At 48.8% G+C, this 23,747-nt stretch overlaps 2 protein-coding genes across 3 annotated transcripts in view; one reads left to right on the top strand and one right to left on the bottom strand.

Moving 5' to 3' along the window:
* ATP6V1A (ATPase, H+ transporting, lysosomal 70kDa, V1 subunit A) overlaps positions 1-5,065 on the bottom strand; it is a 36,157-nt gene extending 31,092 nt beyond the window's left edge. The window contains exon 1 of the mRNA XM_015412899.1: positions 4,996-5,065. The gene's annotated coding sequence lies outside the window, so the exon portion shown is untranslated. The remainder of the gene's footprint in view (positions 1-4,995) is intronic.
* Positions 5,066-5,485: 420 nt separating this feature from the next.
* NAA50 (N(alpha)-acetyltransferase 50, NatE catalytic subunit) lies at positions 5,486-23,186 on the top strand. Of its 2 annotated transcripts, none has more exons than XM_015412906.1 (5): positions 5,486-5,726; positions 15,459-15,592; positions 18,938-19,057; positions 19,419-19,485; positions 21,799-23,186. In XM_015412906.1, the coding sequence occupies exons 1-5, from the start codon at positions 5,719-5,721 to the stop codon at positions 21,977-21,979; spliced, it is 510 nt and encodes a 169-aa protein (XP_015268392.1). In that variant the 5' UTR covers positions 5,486-5,718; the 3' UTR covers positions 21,980-23,186. The 2 variants fall into 2 exon arrangements, with proteins under 2 accessions (XP_015268392.1, XP_015268391.1); XM_015412905.1 differs by having other exon boundaries at positions 15,456-15,592.
* Positions 23,187-23,747: the final 561 nt, after the last annotated feature.

The raw sequence follows: 23,747 nt of genomic DNA, 5'->3' as shown, positions 1-23,747 counted from the left end.
ACTAAGCTATGGTTGCAGTGACCGCACGTTTAACACCCAAACCTGCTGCCTGTGCACTCTGATTCACAACCGCTTCTTGTGCTCTTCCAGGTTCATTTCTATTTAACCAATCGCTCATTGACTGAATGAATTTCATTTTATATATTTTTAAAAAATGTTCTTAATCCGACTTCCGACTTCCCATGGATGCTCTTAGCCTTTTAAAAACTGTGGGAGATCTTATTCAGAGAGCTCCCAGATTGTCTGCAGTTTGGCCCATCAATAGCTACCTGCTTCCCGTATTAATAAAATTCACCACATGGGCTCAATTCTTTATTTGTAAAAAAGAAAAGAAAAGGTGCCAGTACTCATAGATAAGGTTGCACAGATTTCCATGAATCCCCCCCCTCCCTCAGGACTTGGGAGAGCTCCCCCCCCAAAGGTGCCAGGACTCAGGAGCAGAGAGTACCATCACAAAAACACAGACCCGTTTGGGTTAGGATTTTAGGTGGAATTCAAGCAAACTGATTTTTTTTGCCGGATTATGGTAAAAATTAAAATTACCATCACTTTTGGAGATTCGTATTCATAGTTGTAATCAGCAATGAGTAAGATTTCGCTCCTCTCCCGGTCCATGTAGAGAATAAATGGTACCAATAAAAATAAAGCAGCCTGTATTTTTGTTACTGATTACAGTGCTCTAAAACTGGGATTTAGCAGGGATTATTTCCCCCTTCTTCATAACGTATTATATCAAGGAAAACAACACATAAGGTTCGACAGAATCACACAATCTCATATGCTACTGCTATCTAAACAGAACCCAATAAATCTATTAAATAGAGGTTTCTCTTTTTTAATTACATGCCAGTTTGGCCATAAAATTGGTAGCCCGGATTTTTTTTAATACCAGACTATTACTGACAACTTCATTTTGGACATCCACCCAGCTTCTACACATACCTTTGTGACCATCAGTAATCAAGGTCAATGCCAGTTTTAAAAAGAAAACTTCAGAACTATTATTATTTTTTAGAAAATGTATATGGGCATCTCTCTAGAGACCTGCTCAAGGCAAGCGAAGCCGTTTCAAGAAGTGCTTCTTTGGATAAGACTGAGGTTTACATTTTAAATGCAGGAACCACAATCTGCCCGGGAGACTCCAAAGCTGGCCGAGCTTAGCCAGACAGATATTTGGCACATAGTGCCTGTTACATAGACAGCAACACCCAGCTCTCCCCTTTGAGAGTCAGTTTGGTGTAGTGGCTTGGTGTAGTGCGCGGACTCTAATCTGGGAGAACCGGGTTTGATTCCCCACTCCTCCACTTGCACCTGCTGATGTGACCTTGGGTCAGTCACAAGCTCTGGCACAGCTGTCCTTGAAAAAGAGCAGTTTCTGTCAAGAGCTCTCTCAGCCCCGCCCACGTCACAGGGGGTCTGTTGTGGGGAGGGGAAGGGAAAGGAGTTTGTAAGCCGCTCTGAGACAGGGTTGCCAGGTCTGGGTTAGAAAATACCTGGAGACTTTGGGGATGGAGCCAGGAGAGGGCAGGGTTTGAGGAGGGCAGGGGCCTCAGCGTGGTACAGTGCCACAGAGTCCACCCTTCAAAGCAGCCATTTTCTCCAGGGGAGCTGATCTCTGTCAGCTGGAGATCAGTTGTAAAAGCGGGAAATCCCCAGGCCCCACCTGGAGGCTGGCAACCCTAGGCGGGGTATAAATCCAATCTCTTCTTCTTCTTCTTTTCTCATCCTGTTGTATGTGTGATTTTGCCGTCAAGTCACAGCTGACTTATGGCTACCCTGTTGGGTTTTCAAGGCAAGAGATGTGCAGAGGCGGTTTGCTATTGTCTGCCTCTGCACAGCAATGCCTGGTGTTCATTCCTTGGTGGTCTCCCATCCAAGTACTCGCTAAGTCCGGCCCTGCTTAGCTTCCAAGATCTGACCAGATCAGGCTAGCCTGGACTATCCAAGTCAGGGCCTTCTCATCCTCTCTACCCCCAAACAATGAACAACCGGCGATTTATTCTTAAGCACTCTTTGAATGCTCCAGACTAGTCACTGTGCAAGTCCCTTAGCCATCCGAGTCCAGTATGTGTGTAACTAGAAATTCTGTCCTTCCAGGATTCATAGGCACCTGTACAGTGCTTAATTTAAGCTTCCTGAGTGTGGGAAAGGCCAAACTTCTGAGAATGTGCTTCACCCAAGTTCTGTTTCTCGTCGTTGGTGTGACTCGTTCTTGGCAAAGCCATGGATGCCTTCCGTCAACGAGGGTAAGTGGTCAGCCTCTGTCCGGTCCATTTTTAACTTTCTCCTCTTAAAGGCAAAAATCTGACAGTCCGAGTAGACAATGCTGACCATGGTGGACCAAGGGTCTGATTCAGTCCAGGGCAGATTCATGTGTTCTCCTTCGGATCAGCCTCTGAAGGACAGGCATGGACTAGTCGGGGCCACTCTTAGGATCCTAGAATCACAGAGCTGGAAGGGGCCACACAGGGGCCATCTAGTCCAACCCCCTGCTCAAGGCAGGATCAGCCTAGAGCAGTGATGGCGAACCTTTTAGAGACCGAGTGCCCAAACTGCGACCCAAAACCCACTTATTTATCGCAAAGTGCCAACACGGCAATTTAACCTGAATACTGAGGTTGTACTTTAGAAAAAAACAACTCATACATTAACTTAAGATGATCCAGACAAAGTAAGGAAAGCAATCCCAAATACTTAGAATTATTTGGCAGAGAATTCGACACTTTAATGATGGTCTGGGCCTGGCTGGGGCGATGGCACGCGTGCCCACAGAGAGGGCTCTGAGTGCCACCTCTGGCACCCGTGCCATAGGTTTGCCACCACTGGCCTAGAGCATCCCTGACAAGCATTTGTCCGGCCGCTGCTTAAATACTGCCAGGGAGGGGGAGCTCACCACCGCCCCAGGCAGCTGATTCCAGTGTCGCACAACCATTACCGTAAAAGGGTTTTCCCTAATATCCAGCTGGTACCTTCTTGCCCTCAATTTAAACCCATTCTTGCGAGTCCTGTCCTATGCTGCCAACAAGAAAAAGCTCCCTGCCCTCCTCTAAGTGACAGCCCTTCAAATACTTCAAGAGAGCAATCATGTCCCCCCTCAACCTCCCCTTATCCAGACTGAACATTCCCAAGTCCCTCAGCTTTTCCTCATGGGGCCTGCTCTATCAGTGCTTCCCTGCTTCTGTTCATCCCCCCCCCTAAAAACTGTCCAGTTTGCACTTGCCCTTGATGCAGCAGACTGCCTGTATCATGTGGCTGCACATGCTTCTGAAAAACATCCATTACCTGGATTAGCCCCGGGAAACCCAATATTTCCTCATCAACCCACAGCACGTGACTCTCAGACTTTTACAGCAGCCAGTTTCAGGACTTTGGAGTCAGGGTTCTGTATATCCTTCACAGACTTTGGAAGCGATTATGAACTAGCCACAGCTAGCCATAAACTGCTCAACAGCCTTGGACCAAGTGTCCCTTCCATGAAAATACCCCTGTAGCCACCCCTAGACAGCATATCCAGCCTGTAGTTCTAGAAGACAACTCCCCACCCTCCAGGATTCTAGAACAATCCCTGGAGAAGTGATTCTACGCAGATTCTTACAACAGTTCTTCCTGACCACGATGGGCTTCCAGTGAGAAGTGAAAGAAGAATGCCTCTGGCTAGGGCTTTTAAAAATTTCATAAGTTTACCCACTATCTCTCCACGAGACAGCAAACTGCAAGCAGTTGTCATGGCTTCCTCATTTCCTTCCCCATTCCCTTCTTTACAAGAAGAAGACTATAATTGACTATTTCATAGCAGAGTCTCTACCAAGGGTTGGGTAAAACCAACACATCCCAAGACAAATTTGCCCTGCAGACTTTTCTTTTTTTAGCGGCGGCACAGGATTGCACCAAACTGCTGGTCACTTTTTACTTTTAGCAGGGACAAGAGGGATGGTATATGATCAAAGCAGTACAGATCAAGTTAAACCACATTCATCTTTTCCACTTTGGAACAGAGAAAGAGTCTATAGAACAGCAGAGAATTTTTTTAAAAAACCCCATCCTCTACTTCCCTTAATGACAGAGTAATAAATATGACGAGGAAAGAACCAAAGGCAAAGATTTTCAGAGGCCAGCCTGATTTTTCTCCGTCCCCTTGTTCCGTATCTAGCTATGCAGCACCTGGTTTGACTTCCTTACACGAGTCATTTTGAGAGTGGGGAGTAACAGTCAGAACATGGTGCAGGGATTAGTCTGCAGAAGGAGGATCAGGAAGACATGGGTTCAAATTCACAATCAGTCCTGAAGCCCCCTGAGAGGCCAGTGGCCATTTTCTCTTTCAGCCCCTTGAGCTTTATAGGAGAAGGCTCCCTGGGTCACATTATTTCCTGTATGGTGCAGGGGGGGGGTTGGACTAGATGACCCTGGAGGTTCCCTCCGACTCTATGATTCTACATGCTTGCAAAGCCAAAAAAAAGGACTAAAGGTCAAGATAAACACGCGACTACTCAGCTCCATCAGCAAGACCCAGGTTCAAATCCCCCTCACAGGTTGAGAAACAAAACAAAACAAAATCACAAGATGACCTTGAGCTGGTACTTTCAGCCTCGCCCACCTCAAAGGGGACCGTGAGTATAAAACAGCGGAGGGAATAAGGAAGCTACACACGCCACCCTGAGCTGCTTATAAGAAAAGAGATAAAAATAAAGGGGGGGGGGGCGTGTGGACTGCTGCGTCAGACACCAGCGCTGTAATCGCACCTTTTTGTTTTTTTAAGGGAGGGGTGTCTGCTTTTCAGCTAGTGGGCTTCAGTTACAGCCGCCAACGGGGTGGGAGGTGAATCCTTAGCGGGTCCTGCAAACCCAAGATAGGAAAGTGCAAGCAGGAGGGGCAAGGCCGGAGGAAGCTCTTCGTAGCCACCGAAGGTCGTGGAGACCCCAGAGACGACCTTTCCTTTTCCCTCTCCCAACAACGGGGCGACCTGACTCCCCTTCTCCGCCGGCGCCCACTCCTCACCTGGACCGGGAAACCGAAGGGACCGCGCGAGCCTCCTCCGCAAGGGGACCGGCGAGCTCAGCTGATCGCCCAACGCGGCGGGCCACTGAGCATGCGCGTAGACTGCAGGGTCTCCCGTTGACTAAGTGCGCATGCGCCGGGAGAAGTGACGGCCGCTCACATCCGTTTGCATTTTTCAGGACTTTCTTCAGAGCTCTGACTGACTGACTGACTGACGTGACACCATTTTATATATACACACACATACACACCATTCGTATTTGATATTATATAATCCCTGTGCAGCATTTAGGTATTCATATACACATTTATATATTTGTTTGCACGTTTAAAAATACAGTTATTGACCCGCCTCAAGTTGAGCTTCCCGGCCGGGCCCCCTTCGATCGTCCCGCCCAATGGGACGCCGAGAGTGGGGTCACGTGGCGCGATTCCGCAGTGGGCGTGGCGCAGGCGGGGAGGCGGGTTCGGGAAGGGGCTTCTGGGAAAACGGGCCGCCGGGGAGGAGGAGGAGGAAGGCCGCGCCTGGCGTAAAGCGGTACGGCAGAATGGCGCCGCTCCTGCCGCGCGTGCGTCGGGTGAAAGGTTGAGCGTCAGGAGGGGGCGGGGCCTGCTCACGCACGCTGGCGCGGTTGGTCGGAGCGGCCTGAGGCCCATGTGGAGCGGGAGCGGCAGTAGCAGTTGAACCGCCGCCGGATCCGGATCGCGGGGCTCTGGGCAGCCATGAAGGGGTGAGTGCGGGACCGGCGCCGGCACCCCCCCGGGTCCCCTTTCTCCTCCCCGAGGCACCCGGTCTCCGTCTCGGCAGCCAGCGGGCGGCGGCCCAGTCCTCCCTCAGGGCCCCCGCTTCGTGCGGCGGGGGCCGGTCTTTGTTTCCCGGGGGCGCCGCTCGGCCCGAGCCTCTCCCTTCGCCCGGCTCCGTTTGTCGCCCGAGGGAACCGGCTCGGGGTCCGTCTTCTCCTGGGGAAGTCCGTTTTGTTGCCACGGGGTAATGCTGGAGCGCGCGCGCCCATTCACACGTGCATTCCTTAACACCCCCCCCACGCGCACGCGCACACACCCCGGGCGTCTTTCAGGGTTCTTTTCCATACCGCTCCCCCAGCCCCGCTTGCCTCTACCCAAGAGCTACCCGGGCTTCTGAGGTTAGGGCGTGCACTTGCGAAGGTGTTTTCATCGACCCGCCTGTGCTTTTTCCTCCGTGGTAACGCGGCGGGGGTGGGGTGGGGGTGAAGAGTGGCCACGCTTCGGCATTGGCCGTCTGCTGGCGAGGCGGGGAAACCCCCCGTCCCCGTGTGCTCCCCCTGCCCAAGACAGAATGGAGGAAAGGCAGTGACAAAGCAGGGCAAGTCCCCCCGTGTGTGTGTGTGTTTTAAGGGGCTGCTTCAGCCCAAGGGGATTTCGTCTGTCTAGTGCCTGTGACAAGACACTAAGATTTCTTTCTTTTTAATGCAACGGATTAGGTCCCAGGAGCTCTCCCGGTCTTTGCATCTGGTTCTGCGGGATGGAAAGCAAGCTTGTATGGTGGTTAGGAAGGGGGCAGGCGGAGCGTCGCGGCCAGCTCCTTGGTCTGAAGAGCTGGAACGGGTGTGAGCTGAGCCCAAAAACAGTGCTCACTTTTTTTAGGGGCAGGATTGCTATGGAGTCCAGGCTGTGTGTTCCCCTAAATCCGACAGGGGAAGCAGTATTTGTCATGCTATCCTTTTAAGAGTTTGAGGGGGTGTGGTTCTTCCTTGCCTGTTTTATCCTCACAACCGTTCGGGCTGAGAGAAGTGCCTGTGGTCACCTGGTGATGTTCGTGGCTGAGTGGGGAATAAAATCTGGGTCCTAATCCGGCACTCTCTACACCACTTTAGCATGTTGCTTCTCATGACAGGAAGAAGAGGTTCCTTAGTGTAGACAAAATGAGTAAGCAGAATAGTTCAGATGTGTTTTGGTGTCTTAAACCGCTTCTTTAAAAAGTAACAGCCATGTATACGAGAAATAAGAACTGAGTAACGGTAAAGGTTCCTTTGCTCGAAAGCCAGTCAAGTCCGACTCTAGGGTCATCTCCGTTTCAAAGCCGAAGAGCCAGCGCTGTCCGAAGACGTTTCCGTGGTCATGTGGCCGGCATGACTAGACGCCGAGGCGCACGGAATGCTGTTACCTTCCCACCGAAGTGGTACCTATTTATCTACTTGCAATTTCTTGCTTTCGAACTGCTAGGTTGGCAGGAGCTGGGGCCAGAGATGGGAGCTCACTCCGTCATGCGGCACACTCGGGACTCGAACTGCTGAACTACCGACCTTCCACAGCCTGCAGTTCAGCGTCTTAACCACCTGAGCCACTGCAGCTCCTTAAGAACTGAGTACATCCTAGTAAAATTGTGAGACCTGTTTATGTGTTGACACAGGGTTGTCGTTGCATCACCAGAAATTGTTGTGGCATGGCAGATTTGGGTACAAATTGAACAGGCATCACAAGAACGTAGGTACTGTAATTGGTCTTATTTAATTAGCATCGGGTATGTAGTGTACTTTTCCATTGGGCAAGTTTAAGTTGAAAGTGTTGAAATGGCACGAAACTCTTATTTGATGGGACTTCTTCAGAAATCGGTATTGGTTGGATTCCAGCTATGGTCATGTAGTGCAGAGGGTAGCTTAATTGTGATCTTTGTACTGAAAAGGATTACTTACTGACAAAGTAGTTCAGGCTCTGTGAACTACTAGATTATAGTTGCCTAAATTGCAAATGGATAGATAGTAGCCACCTGGCATTGGTTTGGTGGGGGGAAAGAGGTGCTGAACCTGTATCGCAAGAAGGAACTCATTGCAATGAGGGATTTTTCCCTTCAACGGTGTTTCTACTAAAAATGGTAGTACGGCATTTTAAAATACTACTGTTTCTGTTTAACCCAGATGGTTACCTCCTTAGTTCTCTTGTGGACCCTGGAATTAACTTCTGTGTTTTGCTTGCATAATCCAGGGGAGAAGGGAGAGCTGTGGTGACCAAAAAAGGGTTGGTGCGTAATTCAGAGCACTGGGTGAAGCCCAAAGTTAAGTGGCAGACCTCATACTTTTCTGTTATGTGTGAGGCTCCAGGTTGATTCCCTGGTGGATTTAAAAGGGCCCTCAGCAACAGTAGGGCTGGGAGAAAGCTTTGCTTGGTGCCTTAGAGACAAGCCTCGCTGGACCATAGCATTGCTTTGGTGGTTACCTATCTTTCCCATCACTGATCTAGTTTTCAGATGCGATGTTAGTGTTGGAAAGGAGTAAGTGAAATAACTGCTAACCAAAACTTAGTAATCCCCAAACACAAACATTATATTAGATTCTCCCCCTCCTCCAGCTCAGACATCCATCTACTGTGAATTTGTTAAATAATTTCACTGATTTGCACATCTCGTCTTATGCTGTATTGTATTTCTGTTGAAGCTTTGCCATAAATACTGATATGGTTCAAGAAAACAGAGTTGGGAGATACCAGCAATCTTTTGATAGGTTTTGGGGGAGTGGAAATGAATGGTAGTGTTTTTAGATTTCCAACTTCAGCAGAGTTGCTTTCCCTCCTGGGCCACAGATAAAAAGGCAGTCTGGAACTGCTTTCTTCCCTTCCTGAGGCATTTCAGTCAGTGTTCCCTCTAAGTTGAGTTCGTGTGAGCCAGCTCACAGTTTTTTAGCCTCCAGCTCACATGTTTCTGTCTTAGCTCAGGAAGGATGGCTCCAAAGCAAACTAATTTATGCAGTAGCGAAATTGCTTGCTCACAACTTGAATTCCAGTAGCTCACAAATTAGAATTTTTGCTCACTAGCCTCCACAGCTTAGAGGGAACATTGATTTCAGTTCTTACCACACACACTATCTTCAAACATCTATGTATTTGGGGGGAAATCTGCCTCTGCAGCTGGAAATCAAAGGATCTGGTGGTGGTGATGAACCCTGTAATAGAGGTCTTTAAAGAAGACAAGTCAGTCCTGGTATTGAGAACAAATTCTAGGCTGAGCCCTGACCCAGGGTAACCCATGGAGAAAATGAAGAAGTTGACTGTTCAGATGTCACCAAAGTTGTGAGGTGTAGTGGTTAAGTGTGCAGACTCTAATCTGGGAGAACCAGTTTTGATTCCCCACTCTGCCACTTGCACCTGCTGATGTGACCTTGGGTCAGTCACAAGCTCTGGCACAGCTGTTCCTGCAAGAGCAGTTTGTGTCAGAGTTCTCTCAGCCCCAACCACCTCACAGGGTGTCTGTAGGGGGGAGGGGAAGGGAAAGGAGATTGTAAGCCGCTCTGAGACTCCTAGTGAAGGGCGGGGTATAAATCCAATCTCTTCTTCTTCTTCTAAAAGGTACTTAAAGCTGCTAAAATGGGGGCTGGAGAAAAATCAGGGGTCATTTGGTCTGTGGAGGAGGATTGCGCATTAGCAAAGGAAGCTCAGCAGTGTTTAATTTCTCAGAACTATATGATGTTCATGTCACACATCCTTAATGGTAGGGGTGGCTAAGGTGTAGTGAAGGAAGCGGAATCTCTCCATGCCCAGAGGCATGCCAACTTGTTCCAGGAAACTGAAGTCTGGTGCTCGTCTTTGGTTTTGGCAAGCCTGAAAGGAGGACATGATTTTCTGTGCTGAGCATGAGTTGCACACAGGGAATGTATGTGTGTGTGAGCCCCCTTGCTTGCAAAAGATCAAGGGCCGCAGAGCATGCAGCTTGAAGGAAGAGTTGTCAGTAAATTGGTGGCCTGGGAGCATGAAGAACTCTGTGGAGTTGTTGTCATTAAGGGAATGGAGGGAAGGGGACAAGGGAAACCTCAGAAGTGTCGGGTTATTGAACCCAGAGAAGGCGGCCAAGCGATTGAAGGTGGAGAGGACAAATGCAGGCAAAATATACATATTGATTGGAATTTATCAGCCAAGAGTTGGTTGCCAGGCCACTGATACGAGGATAATCCTGATTCCAAAGGATTTGAGGGAGTGACTCCTGTTCTTTAAGGGAAAACCCATGCTGCAAGCAGGAAGGGTTGTGCTAATTAAGTCAATATGTGAGTGGAGCTCAAATGACTGCAGAATTCTGCACTTCATACCAAAGAGTTATCAGTATTGCTCTGTTGGATGAGAGGTGACTTGAGGGTAGAACATCAGGCTCACATGCAGAGGGTCCCAGGCTTCGGTCCCCGTCACCTCCAGTTTTAAAGGAGCAAGGTGATGTGAAATACCTCCATCAGAGAACCAGGGAGAGCTGTTGCCAGTCCGGAGTGAACAAGGCTGACTCGGTAAAAAAGGGGAGCTTCCCGTGTTCGAAGACCAAGCCTGGTTAATAGGTTTCCACACTCTAATAGTGGGAGTCGTTTAGGGATGATCTGCATTAGGGGAGGATGGTAGTCATGAGGTCTCCGTAGAACTCAGCTTAGCTTTTCTGACACCTTGCGTTTTCCCCATGTGTTTCAAGTTATGCACTGCAGCTGTGAGTTCTGGGAATTGATCTTTAAGAAGAATACGTGAGCTTCCCAAACCAAAGTTGAAGTTCATGTTCCTGAGGCTTGATTCCCCAGGGCTTTTGGCAGCACATGTCTAATTTGACTCAGTCTTTGCTTAGAAGGCACACAGACAAAAATCAATAGTTTGAGGTTTTAAAACGTTGAATGCGCTATTTAGGAAACGGATGAGTTTTTATGCAGTTCATCTGTATTGGGACCAGGGGTCATTTCCTGCAGGAGCGCACAGGAGCGGAGCTCCGGCAGTAAGGAGCCCAGGGGGCGGGCACATGCAACAAGTCCCACCCCCAGCTCCCAACAGCCCTCAGTCAGGCCACGAGGAGCAAGAAGCAGCCAGGTAAGTTGCAGAGCCCCTCCTCGGCCCGCCTTCAGGTACAAGCTCTCCCCCCTCTGTGAGGGCAGATCTGTGCCCCCCCCCCCCCCAAAAGCTAGCAATCCAAAACAGTCCAGTGGAGCCTGAGCAGTGGGTGTTGCTTTTTGACACTCTTCTGGTGATGTCAGGGGGTGTGACATATGCAAAATAAGTTATGCTAATGAGCTCCTGCACCTCTTTTTCTATGAAATGACCCCGATTGGGACCGTTCCCTGGTCATGGGTCCAGATGTCAACTGCTGTAGCAGTAAAGAACCTGTGGTAACAGCTGGCAAATCCCTGGTTTGTAGTCACCAAGGAGGTCATAAGCAAGCCACTCCCAGCCTGCTACCTGCAGTACGGTGACAGTGCTGATCCTGCCTCACAGGGTGGTTGTTATGTGCGTGAATCACTTTCAATGTACAAAAAGCAAAAAAGGCTTGGAACTCTACTGCTCACAAAAAGGGGGGCAATTTCCAGCCGGTTCCCCCTCACACACACACACACCGCCAAAACTCAGTTTGCTCCCTGTGGAGTTCCTAAGGCGGTCAGGTTTCCTTTCATCCTGTAGCTCTAAACAGAAAGATTTCTGGAACCCCAGGAAATTCCTAGCCATGGGAATGGAATCATCGCAACAATAATGGGAAGTTTGCTCAGGTTGCTGAACTTAAAATCAGCTTAGTGCAGCGGGGAGGGTGGGGTCCTTTTATTCTGTAGTGTCCGTGATAGCTGAGAGAGAGATGTTTTGCAACACACCTCCACTTTTTCATCCTCAAGCCACAAAAAAATCACCAGGCTGGACACAGGGTGCTGCTTTCAACCTGATTTCTGCTGGAATTATTATTCTGGCCGAGTGTTCCCCAGCAGTCTCGGGGGAAGTGTGGTGAGCAGCGCATGAAAGCAAATAATGTTTTGGCATTGAATGCTGCCTTGACAGTAATATTGCCTGCTTGTGTTATTAAAAAAGTCTCAACCTGTATGGTATGCGGGTTGCCTCGGTTTCCTGAAACAAGAGAGGGAAGCCAAATAACTTCTTAATTCAGGAGTTGATTAGCAATGCAAATTAGCCCCACAAAAAGGGGGAGACTCCTGTTTCAGAAGGAGCTTTTGAGCCGAAGGAGCTCCTCATTCCAGATCGTTCGCTGCCTGACTGACTGGAGAGCAGCTCCTTCCGCAGACTTGGGTAACCTGTGAGGAAGCCCCGTTAAAGAGTGGGGCTCGCTTACAAGTAAACAGGCGCAGAAGTCTGCTGTTAATATAATATAAAGGGACAGATTTTCAGCAAAGGCGAAGGTGGAACATTTTGGAAGCGGCGTTCGCTCCACATTGTATTGCTGCCAGATAGTGCTCGGGGAAAAAATAATGAAGCCAGTCTGTATGCATAATCTAGCTGAGCTTCAGGACTTTAAATGTGAGCATCAAGCCCACAATATAGAACATGACCTACTGTGCTATATTTATACTTCTTGGCCCAGGAGGCAGGCATTTTTCTGACCTTAGAAAACTGGCTTTTGATAGCTCATGGATTCAGTGAAGGCTTTACCATGCCTCTGTTAAATGTAGATTTATTCCTAAACAGTTTCTTTTTGTGGAAAAAAAATCTTCGTAGGACTTTGCTCTTTTAAAAGTGGCATCCCTTTTGTATTATTAACATGTATTTTCTTTAAGTGAACCAAGGCCAGTGCCTCTTGATATTTGTATGTATGTGTGTGCGCGCTTGCATGCCTAGAAGACATGGTGACTTCTGGCAACCCCTAGTGGGGTTTGGACGTTTCAGAGAGGTGGCTTTTTGTTGCCTGCCTCTGCGTCCCGAGCCCTGGTATTCTCTGGAGGTCTCTCTTCCAAGTACTTGCCTGGGTCGGCCCTGCTTACCTTCATTGGGACTCAGCCTATGCTACCTCACAGGATTGGTTGTGAAGATAAAATAGAGGAGAGGAGAATGATGTAAACCACTCCATTAAGGTGAAAGTTGGGATATAAATTAAGTAAATAAATGAATTGGTCCCTTGGCAGCTAATCCAGAAGTAACTATGCTAAATATAACAATGCTAAATATAATAAATGGTAGAATGTATCTCCTGAAATAACTTGGTTGATGATTTTATGAGCAGGTGGGTGGAATGATTAAGATGCGTTAATACTTTAAGATCTGGCTGGTTCTGTAGGTATTATAGAATATTATTATTCCCAGACCATGTCCTATAAACACATGCTAATAAGAAATGACAAATGTAAGTTCTTAGGAGCTCTTGATAGCCCTACAGACGCACTGTCTTCCTGTCGTACAATTAAGAGAGCAATCCTAAGCAGGTCTACTCAAAATTGTGCTATGCTGTTCAATGGGACTTACTCCCAGGAAAGTGGTTTTAGACTTATGCTGAAAATCTCTGCAACTCATTCCCTTTCACCCTGTTCCTTTTGCTTTGGGGGACGGGGCGGAGGTGCCATACCGAGGTGCGTGGCTTTCATGACCTGACTGGTACTAGTTAGTTCAGAAGCTGCTGACAATTATGAATGCTAGCTAATCTGAGCCTTTGTCAAGGTAACCAGTCCTATGTTGGTAGGAAGGCGCTGGAGACCGAATGAGCCAACTTGTTGTATTGGTAAGAGCGTTAGCCTCGGACGGGGTTTCCTGGATTCAAACCCCTGATTTCCATGACACTTATTGGGCCGGTCACTTTCTCTCAGCTGAATCTCCCTCAGGATAAAAAGGTGCTGAATAAATGCAAGCATGGGTTTTGAGTTTGGGACTGACATGCTGCATCGTCAACAGTCGTTTGGAAGAGCATCTGTGCACCAGGTTGCGCACAATTCTGTGGGAACACCACCTTGATGTTCGTTTGAGGGTGAGACGGCAGGTGGTTTTGGCACTGTTTTATTCCCCTGAGTGTATATGTGCCAGTTTTAGCTGCTGTAGACAAAACGTCTTGAAGAAGACAAACCATTTTTTTGTTGCACTTGCTTGTTGTGGCTTTGGATTTGCCGGTTCTTCCTGTGTTGTTGGGTATCACGTGAGCCAAGGAAGCCGCCATGTAGAGTCAGACCATCTAGCCTTGTAGCAGTTCTAAGGTCTCTTTCCCAGAACAGTTGCCCAAGCAAGACTTCTCTTGCGGGACTGAACCTGGGCTGTGCAAAGCCATGCGCTCCCCCATAGCCCTCTCCTCCCCTCCCCTCTACCCAGGCCCCCGAGACTCCTCATTACAATGGCATCCTTCTTGCAGTAGTCATGGCAAGCCTGTGAAGTCTAGAAGCACTCGCACATTCTTCAGTTTTGCTTGCTGTTTTCCTCCATTGCCTCCCACTCCAGCTGTTCAGAGATGGATTATTCTGTCTTGGTGCCGGTTTGGGCTTCAGAAAGTGTGTAGTGCACTGGATTCCTCCTCCTCCATGAGATGCTTTGAAATGTGAGTTTGATGATCCCTCTCCAAATCCACGAGGCCCTGTTCCCTAAATTTAGATCTCCGTATGCCTTAAGGATTCGCCGAGCTTTATATTTATTTAAACATCTGTTCCAGCGAGATGTCTCTGCAGGGAGCAGCTCGGAAAGACCGAAGCCTGGTCATTTGAACTTGAGCACTCCCTTTCCTGCAGCCCAAGGATTCAGGAGGTCCTCAGCGTGGCTTCGGTTTCTTCCTGTCACGTCAAGGAACTAATTTATTTCCTTCTCAGCTGTCAGCCGACGGGTCACTTTGCAGGGCTCGGCCTACTTGAGCTTCCCTTGCCAGCCATGTGTTACTTGGGCTCACCACTGAGGCCTCCCTTCCCCAAATTTTCCTGGGCCCCGGGAAGGGATAAAGTGCCTTCTCCCTGCAGCCTCACCCACTTCTTCCCCGGTACCTGTTGGTGGGGGGGAGTGGAATGGGGCCCTACAGCTTCTTACCTAGCCACGTCACCAGTGAGATGAAGACCTGCCTCTGCCCCCCTCCCCCCATTATATGGTAGCAGTGGTGCTGGTTCTGGTTTCGTTTCCAGCTGTTGCCTCGGACAGTCAGACCAGAATCAACAGGTTGAAATTAAATCAAAGAGTTTTCGACCAAACGCGAGGAAGCGCGTCCCGACTGACTGATTTCTCAGCGGAACGGGCTTCCTCGGGAGGTGGTGGGCTATCCTTTTTTGAAGGTTTTTAAGCAGAGGCCAGATGGCCACGTGACAGCAATGCCAATTCTGTGACTTACTGTGAATTTAGGCAGATCTCGAGAGGGAGGGCTGAATGTGATGAGCCAGTGTTTGGATCTCGTAGCCCTTTCTTATATGCCCAGGGTAATTCTGATTGCCACTTTGGGATCAGGAGGGAATTTTCCTCCAGCCGGATTGGCCCAGCAGGGATCCTGGAAGGTTTTTTTTGCCTTCCTCTGGGCTTAGGACAGGGGGTCACTGCGGGGAGTGGGGGGACGTAGCAGAGGGTTGGAGTGGGCGTAGACGGCCATTGGGAATCCCATCTAGCTCTGTGAAATGTAAGCAATTCTGTTTCGTTTCCCAAAGGACAGACTTTGCGTGTGCAGGGCTTACCCAGCAGCACTTGTAATGGGATTCTGTGGCGCCGCTCCGAGGCTTGTAGTCAGGCCACTTCCCTTGACGCCTGCCTGCTTCGGCTTGCTGCAAGACAGGGATTCCTAGAGGTATTGAGCATGTTTTGCTTTGTTCCAGTAGCCGGATCGAGCTGGGTGACGTGACGCCACACAACATTAAGCAGCTGAAGCGGTTAAACCAGGTCATCTTTCCCGTCAGCTACAACGACAAGTTCTACAAGGATGTGCTAGAAGTCGGCGAGCTCGCCAAACTGGGTATGAGATCTTGATCTTGGTTTGGAAGGTGGGAGGGTGGACTAATTGCCTGCCTTTGTTCTTCTTGGCATTTCCGCTCCATCCAAAACAACTTGCAGTTCCTGCAAGCTCCGGTGTTTCTGGAAACCTTAATTACCCCAAATTGGAAGAGTCCTTTCCTCCCAAACGTCGGCTTGGTCCAGACGCAATAGAGAACATGGTGTATTTTGATTATGGTTAGTTAGTGAAACCAGGATTTGTCTCACAAATTACTCAACTCCTGGTTTGGCTTAACTAATGCAGGCTTCATTACTTTGTCTCTGCAGCCTGGAAGAGCTTTGTCAGGGAGCCAGCTAGGGTTAAGCCAGAATGCCTCCGTTAGTACACAAAACTGCACAAAACCCTACTGACAACTAGCTGTGGTCCACAAAGCCACTTCAGATCTTTGCTTAACAGACCCTAGCTCTGTGATGCTCACTCAGTGGCACCTGTGGCTCTTCTAACCATGATCCCTTAAGGCGGCACTCCTGTGTTTCACTGGACAAGATCCTTACCCTGTGGGGACTCTGTTTGGCAGTTGGTTCCCACCTTGAAACAGCTGCTGCCAGGGCAAAGGGTAAGCTGTAGGCCTCTCTAAGGTGCAGGCCGCATACCAGGGATGAAAGCAAATGTTGCTCTTCAGGTTGGCGGTTAGTGCAAACGTGGGTCTCTGCAAGCCACAGAGCAAGTACCACTGCCCTGGCTTACACCAGTTAGTGGAAGAAGAGCTGGTTTTTATACCCTGCTTTTCTCTAGCCTCAGGAGTCTCAAAATGGCTTACAGCCACCTTCCCTTCCCTCTCCCCACAGGTAGGTGGGGCTGAGGTAGGTGGGGCTGAGAGAGCTCTGAGAGAAAGGTGACTGGCCCAAGGTCACCCAGCAGGTTTCATGTGGAGGAGCAGGGAATCAAACCCAGTTCTCCCGATTAGAGTCCACTGCTTTCAGCCGCTACACCACGCTAGATGTCAGTGGAGTGGCCTGCATTCAAACATACTAACCATAGTCGAATTAAGCCACAGTTTTTCACAATGTCGGAACTCAAACCTCTTTGAATTACATCGCAGTCAACATTACTTTTATGCATGCAGGCCACGTGTAATTGCTTAGGGGGCTGTTGCTCACCCCCTCGTTCCCTTGCCATGGTTCCAGATCCTATTGTTAAAGTGCTGTTAGCTCTTACCCATGCCTTCACAACCAGGCAAGGAGATTCCTGTATTGCCCTCTACTTTCAGCTGCACTTGATGGCTGTTTAGAAATACCAACTGATCCAGAAAGCAGCTTCCCATTTCCTAGTAAAGGTGAGTTAGGTCTCTGCTTTGACATGGGTGCCGGCCTCTTGCGTTTGGCAAGCGGAACTGACAGTATACAGTGCTGTGTAAAGGGCTTGTCACAGCTAAAGGAACAGCCGCAGCATACAGGAGTTGAAAACCACAGCTGCCGAAACGTGTCTCTGCACAAATTTGTCTAAATGAAATTTATATGTACGGTCTCTTCTGTAAGACTCTCAGCTATGCAAATGCAACGGAAAGACTCCCTTTGGAGAACACACACAGTTCTTCAAGCATTTGTTGCAAGGGTCTGGGAAATCTGGTTTCAAGGCAGACCAGCTGCTCCAGGAAGGAGGAGCCATCCCTTAGTCCGTAAGCGCTTACTTCTTTGTTAGTTTATTTATTACAAAGGTTTTTCTAGGACTTTATGTTTTAGGACTTGAAGGTCGGCTGAAGAAGTCAGCTGTTCCCAGAAGGCGCTTTCTGCCATCTTATAAAAACTAATGTGGAACTCATAATTGACAACTTCAGAGTAAATTGAAGAAGTTATTTATTTTGGGTGTCCAGATCTATTCAGGAACCCAGGCAGGTTTGGCAGTTGTCCAGCCACCATTCCAAAACGTTGGACCGGGGGGGAAAAGAAGAAGAGTCTGCCTCGAAACAGAAGTTGATCAGAGTGCCCAAGCATCTGTTTGATCTCCCAAGAGAAGGAATTCCTTCGTATGTGATATTTGTGTGAAAGCGCCTCTGTATTTTGTCCGTGTAAAGTATTTCCATTGCATTTGTATGCCTTGTATCTTTGATTTTGGAAGATGCAGATTGCAAACACATGTCCCTGATTCAGCAACTACGTATGATATATCCAGGTGCTATCCCAGTATTAACCCATCGACTGATTTTCAGTATAATAAATCATGGGACGCCAGCATGTTCCCCTAATCTCCTTAGCCCTCCGAAGCGCAGCGGTTCTAATTGCCTCCCGTCTTTCATCAGCTAATCCCTTTGTCCTGCAGCAGTTTGGGATTCCCAGGAACAGGCTTAAGCATAAATTGAACTTTTATTTCCTGATGCGAGTTTCACACCATCCATGAGTAGCAGTATTCACACACAAGGGGATTGTACCTACACAGTTTGGTGTGGGTACTTTTCAGCATTTGTGTGCGACGTGGCTTGTTGCACGTATCACAGAAAGCGAGAGAGAAAGGCGGCCTTCTCAGTGCAGCAAACAGTGAACTGGAAAGCCTTCGTCTGAGGTTTCTGTTATAGGACTTCCCACACCTTCAGTCTGAAACAGTAAAACGGTGTCCGGGGCTGTACTAGCTCAGTGAAAACTGTGCTTGTGTCCACCATGCTTGGGGTTATGGTGGCCATCATTTAATAGTTAACCAGATTGGTGTAGTGGTTAAGTGACTCTGATCTGGGAGAACCGGGTTTGATTCCCCACTCCTCCACTTGCACCTGCTGATGTGACCTTGGGTCAGTCACAAGCTCTGGCACAGCTGTCCTTGAAAAAGAGCAGTTTGTGTCAGAGTTCTCTCAGCCCCACCCACCTCACAGGGTGTCTGCTGTGGGGAGGGGAAGGGAAAGGACTTTGTAAGCCGCTCTGAGACTCCAAGTGAAGGGCGGGGTATAAATCCAATCTCTTCTTCTTCTAATATATGTCTTGTTTGATTTTTTTTTTTTTAATCATGCCGTCCCTTTAAGTTGAGGGCTTGGGTTCTTCAGTCCTCAAGCAGAAACAATAAACAGATTTGGCACAGTCCCGCTTGCACAAGATGGTGTGTAACGCCTAGTGCTTTCCTACCTGCCTGTTATAGAGCCCAGTAATTAGTCGCATGAGATCTTGGGCAAATGGAAATGCAGGTGGGGGATACAGTAAGTTGGACTGAGCAGAAGCAGCTACCGCCGTCTTTTCCTTGCACTGAAGTGGAAATTTTGCACCGGCCCCAACCCCTTGTGTCTGCCCCAATCCCTAAGGCTGTTTGACAGATTAGAGGTCAAAGTGAATGTGCTTTCTTCCCATTTTCACCCTCCTCTTCCCCACCCCCTCTTTTTGCCAGCCTATTTCAATGACATCGCAGTGGGTGCCGTGTGCTGTAGAGTGGATCACTCTCAGAATCAGAAGAGGCTGTACATCATGACGCTTGGATGCCTGGCCCCTTACCGAAGGCTGGGAATAGGTAAGGCTGCCTTGCCGGATGGCCAGTTGACTCTCGGGCAGTGCCGCGGGGGGGGGCTCTTTAAGTTAACCAAAGCAAAAATTTGTTTTTCACCTGCGACAGAACACGTGTTGCAAGATCGGCATGCATGTTCATGCCGTGCAGTCTTGCCAAGCCCAAACATTTGCCGCAGAAGAGTGCACTCGAGTCTCCTTTTGCCACTTCCCTAGCCCTTCAGGTGCCGTGTTGGGAGAAAATGTTAAAATAACCCCTAATAGCCATCAAGCTTCCATATCGTACTGTGACACTCCACACGTGGGCGGGCGGGACGGGGAGAGCCTGATCTGCTTGGGGTGGTAACTTTGTCTCCCTTCCTTTTCAGGAACTAAAATGTTGAATCATGTGTTAAACATCTGTGAAAAAGATGGCACATTTGACAATATCTATCTGTGAGTACAAGTTGTGGCTCTGTCCCTGGATAACATAGGCCACCAGGAAGCCCACAGAGAAGGGTTCCGTTCCGTTTGCGCTCTGTTAGGTGCCGACACTGCGCGACAAAGGGGGAAAATACTGTTGCTAAGGGGTGGGGGCCCTGATCTCTCAGGTGTAAGAAGGCAGGCTTCCGAAGGCCATGGTTTGGTTTGGTTTTCCCTTGGCACGGGGGAGTAGAACTTGGCTGTCCTGGGCAATGCAAATGCTTGACTGAAATACTAAAGACAAATATTTCAGCCCTTTGGCAAGTAATGCCCTTTTGTGTGGTGGTGCTTCCGGATCCTTTTACGGTACCAGTTTGGTGTAGTGGTTAAGAGCAGCAGACTAATCTGGGAGAACCGGGTTTAATTCCCCACTCCTCCACATGCAGCCAGCGGGATGACTTTGGGTCAGTCACAAGTTCTATGGAACCTAGCTGTGGCTCTCTTGTGGGGAGAGGAAGGGAAGGAGATTGTAAACTGCTCTGAGACTCCCAAGTGAAGGGCAGAGCATAAAGCCAATCTCCTCCTCCTCCTTTTAACGTGCGTATTCATTGAACAGTGGCCAGTCGGCTCTGTGTAACCTCTTGATTGGGTGGAAGCACAATTTTTTTTACATACAATAAGTGGCCAAGTGGCTGTCTTACTGGTCTTATGTCAATCCCGTTGAAGATGTTTCAGGTCAAAGCACTACATGCGCCTGCAGTTGCAAATAAACCCCTTAGAATCAGTGAAATCCCAGGAAGTGTTTTCAAGATCAGTGCAATCATTATGGGGAGCAGACAATGGTGCTAGGGACGGAGAAGGATTGAAATGGCTCTTATTTCCTTAATCATCACGATGATCCCTGGACAGTCCGCTGCAAAACTACAGCATTTGGCCATTCATCCAAAACTGCTGGCCAGGAGCTGAGGAACTAGTGCTAATCTGGAATGTTTGGCTTTGAATAACCAAAGTCTTCCTCCAAATCCCTTTTGAAACTCCCTCTGTCTCCAAAGTCCTTCTGCATGCAGCGCAGTGGCAGCTGTTCAAAAAACACATTTCCGCAACCTGGCCGAGCTCCCATAGCTGGCTCCATGGTTCTTGGCATTCTCCCCGCTATTAGTAATGGGTTTTGGAGCTGTCGTGCCCGCTGCTTTGACATGGCCGTTGTGTTAATACACAGAATTCCTTGATCACAGCAGAGGCATAGGGCTAGAAACATCATAAATTGCATCAAAGCTTCACACGTTGAGTTGGATCCGGCAGTAAGTTTCTGCTACCAGAAAGGGCTGGTTTCCCCATCCCCCAGGAACACCCATTTTGGGTTCCAGAAGGAGCAGGGAAGTCATGTGCCCCTGGTCAGAAACCCCTTCTGTCAGCACAAACCCCTTCTGGATCCATCCCAGCGTAGGATGTAAAAGCAGTTAAAATGTCAGAGGGCCTGTGTTGTACATTGCGGTGTGGGGTTTCTCCAGCCTAGGAAGAATGAATGATTAGGTTCTCATTTTGGGGGGGGGGGTGTGCTGGAATGAAAAGTAGCACACGATGTACAACAAATAATCCAAAACGCAGTGTAACCAGAGTTGGGATAAAGCAGGTCCTACGAAAATGCCAATATCTAGTCAGTGGCCAAGTTCCTAAGAGCTTGAGCATGCCAAGCTGGGTGTTCTGGCCCTTCTCCTTCAGCAGTAGGCGCCCTAGCTGCTTTTGAAGGTCCTCTCAGATTCAGGAGGGGCTTGCAACACGGCAATGAGGGACTGCTCTTTGAGAAGTGAGCCCCAAACACTCTTGTGTGTGCAGAACAAATTGTGGTTTGTTTTGGCCCCAGGCCTGTACTCATTGTGTTCCAGCATTTTTGCATGAACCAGTGTGAGCGGTCGGTTGACGGTGAAGTGGAGATCTTGGTTTTCTAGTGAGGATCATCCAGGCAGGGAGGTGACCATACTAGACTGTTCTGCTTTTGTTTTGTTTTTTTGCTGTCAAGTCACAGCTGACTTAAGGCAACCTCCTGGGGTTTTCAAGGCAAGACACATTCAGAGGGGGTTTGCCGTTGCCTGCCTCTGCATCTTAACCCTGGACTTCCTTGGTGGTCTCCCATCCATCTACTGACCAGGGCCAACCCGAGATCGGGCTAGCCTGGGTTATCCAGGTCGGGGCTACTGGCCTGATAGCTGATGGTAACAGAGAGTGGCTTTGACAGACCTAGTATTTTGCCCGTCTGCTGGTGTTTCTTCTGCTCAAAGAGCACAAGATCTGAGTTCAGAAAAAGCTAATGTCTTTCCCCCCCTTTCGCTTCTCTTCCTACCCCAGACATGTCCAGATTAGCAACGAGTCCGCCATTGACTTCTACAGAAAGTTTGGCTTTGAGATCATCGAGACGAAGAAGAATTACTACAAGAGGATAGAACCAGCAGACGCCCACGTGCTGCAGAAAAACCTCAAGGTCCCCTGCCTTGGCCAGAACACAGACGTGCAAAAGGCCGACAACTGAACAAAAAACCCCCCCAGTGAACACTTTTGTGCACTTGCTTGTCACCAAATAAGGAAAGAGAGGCCTGCTCTCCCCTCCCCTCCCCTCCCCCCTAATGTGTGTTGTATCCTCTCCAACAAATTAGTAACTTTCCGAGGATTGTCCAATTGTGTGTTTGGGTTTTACAGCTCTACTATTTTGCATTCTTTTTTGGGGGGTGGGGAAGTGTGCATTTCTGGTTGTGGGGCGGGGAGGGGGCCTTCAGTCGGTCTTCCAGAAGTCGGGGGGGGGTCTTCAGTGCGTGTGACCCTCCCCATTGGCGGGCAAAGTTTAAGCAATACCTTGCATCCCGACTCCTAATAACCACGCGTCCTCTTTTTTTTTTAAAATAAAAATAAAAATCTGGAGGCTGTTGCCCTCTGAAATTCTGAATGTTGCTTAGCAGTCCTCCGGCCCCCTTTGCCTCTCTGCGAATCACTCTCTTAGCTGATCCCCAGTGTTTTTGAGTTGCCGCTTTCTCCATTGTATGCTGAGAGGGGCAGCAAACAGCTAAGGAGTTTCATCTTGCTGAGTGTCTGATCCCTTTTTGGGGGGCAGTGTTCCTCGGACTCTTGTGGGTGAGAATGCCAGGTGGGCAGTACCATCTCCCACTTTTCTCCTGCTCATTATTGGTGTTGCAGTGGCAAAAGGAAGAAAAAAATCTTGGCGATTCGGGCATCGGTGGAGGAGCTGGGCGATTTTAAGACTGGCGACGAAGATCAACGCGTGACCCTTCTCGCAAAAACTTTGCCTTGGAAACGGTTCTGCTGGTTTGGACTCTGCTTGCTTGCTGAGATTATACTCTTAAAATAGAGGATGGTTAAAACTGCTTTTTCTCCCCCTGCTCTACTGAAGGCTCGGCCCACCCCTCTCAACACCTTCAAGGGGACGCTTATATAAGACGCCAGTCAGGAGTGGCTTGTTGGGAGAACGTTGTAAGGATTCAAGGTTTTCCTCCTCATATTGTAATGTAAGACCTGTAGTCTACTTTACTGAGCTCTCGCTTTGTATTGTGTTTATGCTTTTGTTTGCGATTTTCATTTCGAGCTTATAGTGATCAGTACGACCATCGCCAGCTTAATCTTACGACTTTTCTCCTCGTCGGGGGGGAAATGTACTGAAAAAACAAAAACAAATCTGCCCCGTCACCCAAATCAATATTAAACTGTATTACTTTCCTGTTTTTGAATTGGAACTGTATTTTGCGCTTTTCTGCTTTTAAAAAAACTCTCTTTTATCTGGGGGTGCGGGGTGGAGGTACGGGCTATTACAGTGTAACTTTGCTAGCCGGGGCTATAACTTCACTGTGATGCTGAAACGCGTGGGTTGAGAGAGGGATAGCATAGGTCATTTGCAATATTATAAAGTCTCGAATTGCAGGGGAATCCTGAATCGGGGGCCACCGGAACCACCTGCCGTTCCTAATTGTTCTGGAGGACTCTCCAGAAAAGCCTGCCTGGTGCTTGCTTGTTCGGTACGTGCAGACGTTTCTGCATAACTTGTCCATTAGTTCTTCTGATCAGAGCACACATATCAACCCTTGTACTTCAGCGGCCTTGTTCTGTGGAAGGGCCCTGGCGCCCTTCCCTGGTCATACTTTGCAAAGTTTTGTACCGTTGGTCACCGAGGCGTCATCATCCTACTGCAGTGATGTTGAAGCCTGTTTCAAGCTCAAAGTGCCAACATTGCTTCTCTGCTCTGTTGTCGGGTAAAGCCAGGAGTTTTGAGGGGAAGCGCTACATTGGGGAAC

This window comes from Gekko japonicus, unplaced genomic scaffold (assembly GCF_001447785.1).
Source record: "Gekko japonicus isolate JY-2015 unplaced genomic scaffold, Gekko_japonicus_V1.1 scaffold1488, whole genome shotgun sequence".
In the NCBI taxonomy this organism is placed as follows: Eukaryota; Metazoa; Chordata; class Lepidosauria; order Squamata; family Gekkonidae; genus Gekko; species Gekko japonicus.
This window is presented reverse-complemented; position numbering and strand designations above follow the sequence as displayed.

Excerpts from the sequence above, each read along its gene's own strand:
- NAA50 (XM_015412905.1), top strand. Across the intron at positions 19,058-19,418 it reads TTACCGAAGGCTGGGAATAG|GAACTAAAATGTTGAATCAT; the intron begins GTAAGGCTGCCT and ends CTTCCTTTTCAG. Across the intron at positions 19,486-21,798 it reads ACATTTGACAATATCTATCT|ACATGTCCAGATTAGCAACG; the intron begins GTGAGTACAAGT and ends TTCCTACCCCAG.